Source organism: Rhinopithecus bieti, unplaced genomic scaffold (assembly GCF_001698545.2).
Source record: "Rhinopithecus bieti isolate Rb0 unplaced genomic scaffold, ASM169854v2 scaffold_31329, whole genome shotgun sequence".
In the NCBI taxonomy this organism is placed as follows: domain Eukaryota; kingdom Metazoa; phylum Chordata; class Mammalia; order Primates; family Cercopithecidae; genus Rhinopithecus; species Rhinopithecus bieti.
Window position 1 is genome coordinate 5,805 of NW_016813342.1, and position 10,860 is coordinate 16,664.

Genomic DNA, 10,860 nt, shown 5'->3' on the forward strand with positions numbered 1-10,860 from the left:
CACCTAGACACATAGTCGTCAAGTTATCTAAAGTCAAGACAAAGGAAAGAATTTTAAGAACTGTGAGGCAAAAGCATCAGGTAACCTACAAAGGAAAACCTATAAGATTAATAAGAGATTTCTCAGCAGAAACCCTACAAGCCAGAAGGGATTGGGATCCTATCTTTAGCCTCCTTAAACAAAATAATTAAAAGCCAATAATTTTGTATCCATTGAAACTAAGCTTCATAATGTGAGATAAAGTATTTTTCAGACAAACATATGCTGAGAGAATTCACCACTACCAAGCCAGCACTACAAAAAATGCTAAAAGGAGTTCTAAATTTTGAAATAAAACCATGAAATATACCAAAATAGAACCTCCTTAAAGCATAAATTTCACAGGACTTGTAAGACAATAACAGTGAAAAAAAAAAAAAAAAAAAAAAACACCAAGATATCCAGGCAACAACTAACATGATGAATAGAAAAGTACTTCACATCTCAGTACTAACATTGAATATAAATGGCCTAAATGCTCCACTTAAGAGATAGGGAATGTCAGAATGAGTAAAAATCCATCCACCAAGTATCTGTTGTCTTCAAGAGACTCGTGTAACACATAAGAACTCACATAAACTTAAGGTGGAGAGGTGGAAAAAGATATTCCATGCAAACAGAAACCAAAAGTAAAGACAAGGACATTATATAATGATGAAAAGATTAGTACAACAGGAAAGTGTCACAATCCTAAATATACATGCACCTAACACAGGAGCTCCCAAATTTATAAAACAATTACTACTAGACCTAAGAAAAGAGATAGATGGCAAATAATAGTGGGGGATTTCAGTACTCCACTGACAACATTAGAGAGGTCGTCAGGACAAAAAGTCAACAAAGAAACGATGGGCTTAAACTGTACCCTCGAACAAATGCACTTAACAGATATTTACAGAATATTGTACCCAAAAACTGCAGAATATACATTCTTTTCATCAGCATATGTTCTCCAAGATAGACCATATGATAGGCTGCAAAACAAGTCTCAGTAAATTTAAGAAAACAAATTATGTCAAGTACTCTCTCAAATCACAGTGGGATAAAATTGGAAATCAACTCCAAAAGGAACCCTGAAAACTACAAATACATGGAAATTAAATAATCTGCTCCTAAATTATCTTTGGGTCAACAATGAAATCAAAACAGAAATCTAAACATTCTTTGAACTGAACAGTAGTAGTGACATAACCTATCAAAATCTCTGGAATACAGCAAAAGTGCTGCTAAGAGGAAAGTTAATAGCATTAAATGCCTACACCAAAAAGTCTGGGAATGCACAATAGATAATCTAAGGTCACACTTCAAGGAACTAGAGAAACAAAAACAAACCAAGCCCAAACCCAGCAGAAGAAAAGAAATACAAAGATCAGAGCAGAACAAATAGAAAAAAACGATACAAAAGATAAATGAAATGAAAAGCTGGTTCTTTAAAAAGATAAAATTGATAGACCATTAGCAAGATTAACAAAGAATAGAGAAGACCCAAATAAGCTCAATTAGAAACAAAATGGGAGATACTGTAACTGATACTACAGAAATACAAACGATTATTCAAGGCTACTATGAACACCTTTACGCATACAAATTAGAACACCTACAGGAGATTGATAAATTCCTAGAAATATACAACCCTCCAAGATCAAACCAGGAGGAAACAGAAACTCTGAACAGACCAATGGCAAGTAGTGAGATTGAAATCGTAATTTTAAAACTTGCCAACAAAAGAAAAAGTCTGGGACCAGATGGATTCACAGCTGAATTTTATCAGCCATTCAAAGAATTTGTACCAATCCTGAAACTATTCCAAAAGATAAAGAGAGAATCCCCCCTAAATCATTTTGTTAAGCTAGTATCACCCTAATACCAAAACCAGGAAAAGGCATAAAAAAAAAAAAAAAAAAAAAAAAAAAAAAAACTACAGACCAATATTCCTGATGAACATAGATGCAGAAATCCTCAACAAAATACTAGCTAACTGAATCCAACAGCGTATCCAAAAGATAATACATCATGATCAAGTGAGTTTCATACCAGGGATGCAGGGATGGTTTAACATACGTAAGTCAATAAATATACACCACATAAACAGAATTAAAAACAATTATATGATCATTTCAATAGATGCAAAAAAGCATTNAAAAAAAAACTACAGACCAATATTCCTGATGAACATAGATGCAGAAATCCTCAACAAAATACTAGCTAACTGAATCCAACAGCGTATCCAAAAGATAATACATCATGATCAAGTGAGTTTCATACCAGGGATGCAGGGATGGTTTAACATACGTAAGTCAATAAATATACACCACATAAACAGAATTAAAAACAATTATATGATCATTTCAATAGATGCAAAAAAGCATTTTGCAAAATGTAGCATCACTTTATGATTAAAACCCTCAGCAAAATCTGCATAAAAGGGTCATACCTTAAGATAATAAAAGCCATCTATGACAGACCCACAGCTAGCATTGTACTGAATGGGGGAAAGTTGAAAGCATTCCCCCCCCAAAACTGGAACAAGACAAGGTGCCGACTTTCACCACTTCTATTCTACATGGTACTGGAAGTCCTAGCCAGAACAGTGAGACAAGAGTTCACCACTTCTGTTTGACATAGTACTGGAAGTCCTAGCCAGAGCAATCAGATGAGAAGGAAATTAAGGGCATCCAAATAGATAAAGAGGGACTCAAACTGTTGCTCTTCACCAATGACATAATAGTGTACCTGGAAAACCCTAAGGACTCATGCAAAAAGCTCCTAGATATGATAAATGAACTCAGTAAAGTTTCAGGGTACAAAATCAATGTACACAATGCAGTAGCACTATACATCAGCATTGACTAAGCTGAGAAATCAAGAACTCAACCCCTTTTACAACAGCTGCAAAAAATAAAATACTTAGGAATATACCTAACCAAGGAGGTGAAAGATCTCTACAAGAAAAACTAGAAACACTTCTTAAAGAAATCATAGATGACACAAACAAATGGAACCACATCCCATGCTCATGGATGTGTAGAGTCAATATTGTAAAAATGACCATACTACCAAAAGCAATCTATCAATTCAGTGCAATTCCCATTCAAAATACCACCATCATTTTTGCAGAACTAGAAAAAATATCCTAAAATTCATATGGACCCCAAAAAGCCCCACAGAGCCAAAGCAAGACTAAGCAAAAAGAACAAATCTGGAGGCATCACATTACCTGACTTCAAACTATACTACAGGGCTATAGTTACCAAAAGAGCATGGCAGTGGTATAAAAATAAGTATGTAGACAGATGGGACGAATAGAGAACCCAGAAATAAAGCCAAATACAGTCAACTGATCTTCGACAAAGTAAACCAAAACATAAAGTGGGGAAAGAACACCCTATTCAACAAATGGTGCTGGGATAGTTGGCAAGCCCCATGTAGTATGAAACTGGATCCTCATCTCACCTTATATAAAAATCAAGTCAAGATTGATCAAAAACTTTAAGACATGAAGCCATAAAATTCTAGAAGATAGCATCAGAAAATTCTTCTAGACATTGGCTTAGGCGAAGATTTCATGACCAAGAACCAAAAGCAAATACAACAAAAACAAAAATAAACAAATGGGACCTAATTAAAACAAAAATCTGCACAGCAAAAGAAATAATCAGCAAAGTAAACAGACAACCCAGAAAGTGGGAGAAAATCTTCCCAAGCTATGCATCTGACAAAGGACTAATATCCAGAATCTACAAGGAACTCAAACAAATCAGCAAGAACAAAAGAAGTAATATCATCAAAAAATGGGCTAAGTACATGAATAGACAATTTGCAAAAGAAGATATACAAATGGTCAACAGACATATGAAAAAATGCTCAACATCACTAAAGATGGAGGAAATGCAAATCAAAACCACAATGCAATAACCATCTTACTCCTACAAGAATGGTCATAATTAAAAAATGAAAAAATAGAGTTTGGCATTGATGTGGTGAAAAGGGAATAGTTTTACACTGCTGGTGGGTATGTAAACTAGTACAACCACTAAAGAAAACAGTATGGAGACTCCTTAAAGAACTAGAAGTGGAACTACCATTTGATCCAGCAATCCCACTACTGGGTATTTACCCAGAGGAAAATCAGTCATATGAAAAAGACACTTACATGTGCATGTTTATGGCAGCACAATTCACAACTGCAAAAATATGGAACCAGCCTAAATGCCTATCAACCAAAGAGTGGGTGAAGAAAATACACACAAACATTCCATGGAATACTACTCAGCTGTAAAAAGGAATGAAATTATGGCATTCACAGCAACCTGGATGGAATTGGAAACCATTATTCTAACTGATGTAACTCAGGAATGGAAAACCAAACATTGTTATGTTCTCACTTATAAGTGGGAGCTAAGCTTTGAGGACACAAAGGCATAAGATTGATATAATGAGCCTGGCTTGGTGGCCCACAACTATAATCCCAGCACTTTGGGAGGCCGAAGCGGGTGGATCACTTGAGGTCAGGAGTTTGAGATCAGCCTGGCCAATATGGTGAAACCCTGTCTCTACTAAAAATATAAAAATCAGCCAGGCTGATTTTGATTAAAAAATATAATGATACAAAAATCATTACAGTTGTGTGGTGGCACACACCTGTATCCCAGCTATTTAGGAGGCTGAGGCAGGAGAATTGCTTGAACCCAGGAAGCAAAGGTTGCAGTGGGCCAAGATTGCACTACTGCACACCAGCCTGGGTGAAAAAAGCAAAACTCCGTCTCACATACACGCAAAAAAGATTGATATAATGGATTCTGGGGACTCCGGTAGAGGGTGGGGGAGGGGTGAGGGATAAAAGACTACACATTGGGTACAGTGTACACTGCTCGGGTAATGGGTGCACCAAAATCTCAGAAATCACCACTAAAGGACTTATTCATGTAACCAAACACCATCTGTTTCCCAAAAACTATTCAAAAAATAATAAAAAAATAATGCTTTACATTTTTAGTGTGCTTAATATAAAGTACATTTACCTTTGTTCTTTTATGTAGAGTAACAGATATTTTCCTTATGTTAATGGTGTATATTAGTGCATAGTATATACTATGTCTTTTGGTACAGCAAAATAACGTCATTCTGTCTAAAACACCAGTAAGGCCCTCATTGAGAAACAATGTTGGATCATGAGCTGTGAACATTCATGGGTAAAACATTAATTTCTCTCTTTAACAACAAGCTGAGCTCTTTTATCTCTCTGTTGCCAATACATGACCTAGTACCTGGAACAGAGTAGGTGATCATCAAATATTTAATAAATAACTTAAGACTGGAAATCAGAGTTTTAGCAATCTGTGTGTGTGTGTGTGTGTTTTCTAAGTTTTTTTATACCTCCAACCTCTGGAACAACTCACTTCCAAATAAATTTGTAGATAGTCACAGATAATAAAATAAGAACCATCTTGATTTGTAATTATTTTCCATTATAGCTTTGATTCTTGTACACAAATTGGACTTAACCTAGACTTATTATTTCTGCATTAGAATAGAACTTACAAGCTATCTAATTCATCAAATTAGTTTTTATCTAATTCTCCTTATCTCTTGGTTTTATTACTTATATACACATTTGTATTTATATTGCTTTTCCTTGGGAACTTTATAATTGTTTTTATATCCATATTAGGTTGAAAAATATGTTATAATGTCTCATAACTATTTGATTTTATATTTTAACAGTGATGATAAATTTTCTCTGCACAGTCTTCAAAACATCTTTCTCTGGTTAAATGGAACAGCAGTGACATAATCGTTGTCTAGTTCATTCTTTAGATTTTATTACAGAAGATATACTATAGGTTGGTCATGTTTTAATTAAACCACATGCTAACATTTCATGTTGTAGTAAAAAACTGACTGTAGATTATTTTTATACTCAATAAGTCATTAGAAGAGCACATTAGACAAATTTTCACCCAAAGCAATATTATTTATTTAAATATAAAAATAAAAACATGGTCTAGGTAAATGTTAGTAGCAACTCAATATGTCCTGTAAGAATTGAAAGTGTTTCTAAATGCAAATAATCCTGCTTTTCTTGCTAAATATGTTTTTGTTTATCCCGAAGTCTAGGAAATAGGAATTTACTTACTAAAAGCCCTGCTGTAATTATGGATGAAGATTATAGAAGCATGGATGAAATAAGACAGTCAGACTACATTACTGAAAAACACTCCATACAGCATATTTGGAGGAAAAATGGAAAGGAAGTTTCCAATTTTCTTGAAGATGTGAACCAGTCTACTCCTAACTTTCTATCAGAGAATTCTGACTCTTTTGTTAGTCAAAATATGATCAATGTATTAAACATAGATCAGCAAAAGATAAAGAAAACATTTAACAAGTGTGATTATGATAGTATGGGAGATATTTTGTAGTCACTAGTTCTGATAAAACCGTGTCACTGACAGATGCATTAGAAACATTTTATAGTTCCAGAGTTGACTTTTAGTAATTCAACTTTGAATAGAACAAGTTATCCAGAAAAATGTCAGCCAAACAAGAATCAGAGAGAGTACAACAAAAATGAAAGAAATGATCTTAGTACATCTTTTGAGAACGATTACTACCCAAGTAGCTCTGAAAGAAAAGGTTGGTATCGTACATGGAAAATGTAATTACATATTCTTTTTCTCTTTCAGTTTTAGTATATATATTTGTATATCTATACACACACACATCTATATATTTGTATGTGTGTTTATGTGTTTGGAGGAAAATGAAACCCAAAATAGAATGGCTTCCTATTATATAACATTGTGGACCAGTGGTTTTCTTCTGTACGTGTCATGTTAATATTCCTTGAATTAAAAAAATGAAAATAGACTATGCTAAATTTTTAACTCAGTGCTTTTATTTTTTAAGGAAAACTTGAAAATGATTACCAAGAGAAGACACCACAGAAAAGTATTCAGAAATATCCAGCAAACTCTATGTAAGTTTTTAGGGAAATCTGGGGAATACAAATCAGGATCTAGTATGATGCATGATGAAGGTTGAATTGATGCAAAGTGAGATAGGTGTATTGCCATCTGAGGGTGGGCAGGCAACTTGTCTCAAAGCAGCCTTACCAGGAGTCATAGTGTTGATAATATCACCCCAGTTGAGAGTGTGGTGCTTGTATTTACCAGCTCCTAAATACCTTCTTATCTGAATATTAGTGTTGATTAGATTTGAGGAAATTGACTTAATGCATCCAAGAAACTCATATCTGCCAGAATGTCAATTTGTTAACTTAATAAGTAGAAAGGGAACATGTATAGGAAGTCTGACATGAAAAAGCATGTTTTCTTACTTTCAGACAGCTCTCAATGGGAAGGTTTCTTGCTTGGTTGGTATAGAATCACTACAGGGAGTGATAGAATTCAGATGTTAGTGGCATAAGGAAGCATATCAGCAGTTTATAGGACAGTGTACATTTTAGGTATAGAGCACTCTCCTCATTGCCAACATTTACCTCTCAGAGACTCCATGTTTTCTCTGTATTCAAGATTACAATCTCCTCTACCCATACGTTGAAAACAATTATGTTACACCAGATTTTTCTTTCTCTTCTTGCAGCTGGTGTACAAAATGTTGTGAATTTAAGGAGATTTTTACACTCATCCATTATGTGTTGATGTTAAATTTATTCCTTAGAGTTTGGAAGCTGCCTTCCAGACTTTTCTGAATACTGGCCTGCAATTATAAGTAACTAAAGAAAACTTTATTTTAGCTACTAGTTTCTGAATAGTCCTAACTTTCTTGGTAATAATTGCATTTTAGACAAATCTTTCTGATTGGAAATCATGAACTAGAATAAATTTTTATTCTGGAAGTGATTTCTTTTGGAGTTATTAAAATATTGATAAAAGATGTAATTTTAGTGGGATTGGCACATACACATTAATTAAAACATAGACTTATAAAACATTTCATAACATTGACAACTTTGTATCTTTGTTGTTAAATCTCCCAATATCTAGAAATTTATGAGTGAAAAAATCATGTTAGGCCTTGAGTTTTAAATGTACCTTATGAAAGCAATTTAGAACATGGTTCCCAATCCTGACTGCAGGTCCAGATTACTTGAGAGAGTGATTTTAAACTATAGAATACCAAGATTGACCTGCACATAATAGGTGGGCTCTTTGGCCTGGAGCTTATGAATCTTTATTTTTAAGAAAGCTCCCCATATAATTCTGATCTGAAGCCAAGTTTGGAAACTCTAATTTAGAACATTAATTCCCAGAGAGAATACAACAAACTTTAATACTGTGTATTTATAATCCTTAGGGGAAATATACCTTCGGAAGAATTGCACTATAAGCAGTCATGGGACTTTGGACTTAATGAGGTAAAGCACAGTCCCACATTATCTTCTCAATTAAGTCAGTTTGTATTACCATATCATGTTACTGTATTTAGCATTCACTTTGATTTAAGGTTAACATTTATTCCTTAATTTTTTGGGATGGACTCTTTGTCTTACACTTTTTTATTCTGAGGAAATTATATCTTAGATCTAGAAATAAAAACACGTTTTCAGAGACTGTTACATGCTTTATTTTAGACAAAACAATCTTGAGGACATTTTAAACACATTTTTTAAGTATTGCAAAATTTCTGTATTAGTTCATTCTTACATTGCTGTAAAGAAATACCTAAGACTGGGCAATTTATAAAGAAAACAGGTTTAGTTGGCTCATGGTTCTGCAGTCTATACAGGAAGCATGATGATGGCATCTGATTGGTTTCTGGGGGAGGCCTCAGGAAACTTTTAATTATGGCAGAAGGCAAAGGAGGAACAAGGAGTCTCACATGGCAGGAACATGAACAAGAGAGAATGAGTAAGGAGGTGTCACAGACTTTTAAATGACCAGATCACAGGAGAATAAACTCATTAGCATGAGGACAGCACCAAGAGGGATGGTGCTAAGCCATTCAAGAAAAATTGCTGCCCTGCCATGATCTAGTCACCTCCCACCAAGCCCCACCTCCAACACTCAGGATTATAATTTGACATGAGATTTGGCAGGGAGATAGATCCAAACCATATCTTTCCACCCCCAGCCCCTGAAATCTCATGTCCTTCTCACATTGCAAAATAAAATCATGCATTTCCAACAGTTCTCCAAAGTCTTAACTCATCCCAGCATTAACTCAAAAGTTCAAAGTCTCACCTGATACAAGGCAAGTCCCTTCCAGCTATGAGCCTGTAAAATCAAAAACAAGGTAGTTACTTCCAGGATTCAATGGGGGTACAAGCATTGGGTAAATATTTACATTCCAAAAGGGAGAAATAGGCCAGAAGAAAGGGGCTATAGGCCCCATGCTAGTCTGAAACTCAACAGGGCAGCCATAAATCTTAAAGCTCCAAAATAATCTCCCTTGGCTGTATATCTCACATCCAGACACACTGGTGTAAGAGGTGGATTCCAAAAGCCTTGGGCAGCCCCGCCTCTATGGTTTTGAAAGGTTCAGCCCCTGTGGCTGCTTTCATGGGCTGGCGCTGAGTGCCTGTGGCTTTTCCAGGAGTTAGGTGCAAGCTGATGGTGTATCTACCATTCCAGGGTCTGAAGGATGGTGGTCCTCTTCTCATGGCTCCACTAGGCAGTGCCCCATTGGGGACTTTGTGGGGGGGCTCAATCCCACATTGCCCCTCCACTCTGCCCTAGTAGAGGTTATCCATAAGAGCTCCACCTGTGCAACAGACTTCTGCCTGAACATCTAGGCTTTTCCATACATCCTGTGAAATCTAGGTGGAATCTCTCAAGCCTTAAATCTTACACTCTGTGCACCCACAGACTTAACACCACATGGAAAGATCAAGGCTTACAGCTTGCATCCTGTGAAGCAGCAGACTGAGCTGTACCTGGGGCCCTTTGAGCCATAGCTGGAGCTAGAGTGACTGAGATACAAGGAGCAGTGTTCTGAGGCTGCACAGAGCAGCAGGGCCCTGAGCCTGGCCCAGGAAACCATTCTTCCCTCCTAGGCCTTCAGGCATGTGATAGGAGGGGCTGCCATGAAGGTCTCTGAAATGTCATTGAGACCTTCTGCCTATTGTCTTGGCTACTAGCACTTAGCTTGTTTTTACTTATGCAAATTTCTGCAGCCTGCTTGAATTCCTTCCTGAAAATGGGCTTTTATTTTCTACCACATGGCCAGGCTGCAAATTTTCCAAAGTTTTATGCTCTGCTTCCCTTTTAAATATAAGTTCCAGTTTTTTATCATTTCTTTGCTCACACATATGAACATAGGCTGTTCATATGAAGCAACTGGTCCATATCTTGAATTCTTTGATGCTTAGAAATTTCTTCTGCCAGATATCCTAAATTAATCACCTTCAAGTTCAGAGTTCCACAGATCCCTAGGGCAGGGGCACAATACTGCCAAGTTCTTCGCTAAAATATAACAAAAGTGACCTTTGCTCCAGTTCCGAATAAATTCATCATTTCTGTCTGAGACCTCCTCAGCCTGAACTTCACTATCAACATCACTACCAGCATTTTCAGCCTTTTTTGTTATAACCATTCAACTACCAGTCTTTTTTTTTTTTTTTTATACTTTAAGTTCTAGGGTATATGTGCATAACGTGCAGGTTTGTTACATATGTATACTTGTGCCATGTTGGTGTGCTGCACCCATCAACTCGTCAGCACCCATCAACTCATCATTTACATCAGGTATAACTCCCAATGCAATCCCTCCCCCTCCCCCCACCCCATGACAGGCCCCGGTGTGTGATGTTCCCCTTCCCGAGGCCAAGTGATCTCATTGTTCAGTTCCCACCTATGA

The 10,860-nt window shown here is 36.2% G+C and overlaps 1 protein-coding gene across 1 annotated transcript in view; it reads left to right on the forward strand.

Annotated features, from left to right (window-relative positions):
* Window positions 1-6,151: 6,151 nt before the first annotated feature.
* LOC108512640 (uncharacterized protein C12orf40-like) overlaps window positions 6,152-10,860 on the forward strand; it is a gene marked incomplete at both ends in the record, with an annotated part of 29,120 nt that continues 24,411 nt past the window's right edge. The window contains 6 exon segments of the mRNA XM_017847968.1: window positions 6,152-6,453; window positions 6,456-6,473; window positions 6,476-6,505; window positions 6,508-6,675; window positions 6,949-7,018; window positions 8,359-8,419. Coding sequence (XP_017703457.1) covers window positions 6,152-6,453; window positions 6,456-6,473; window positions 6,476-6,505; window positions 6,508-6,675; window positions 6,949-7,018; window positions 8,359-8,419 — 649 coding nt within the window.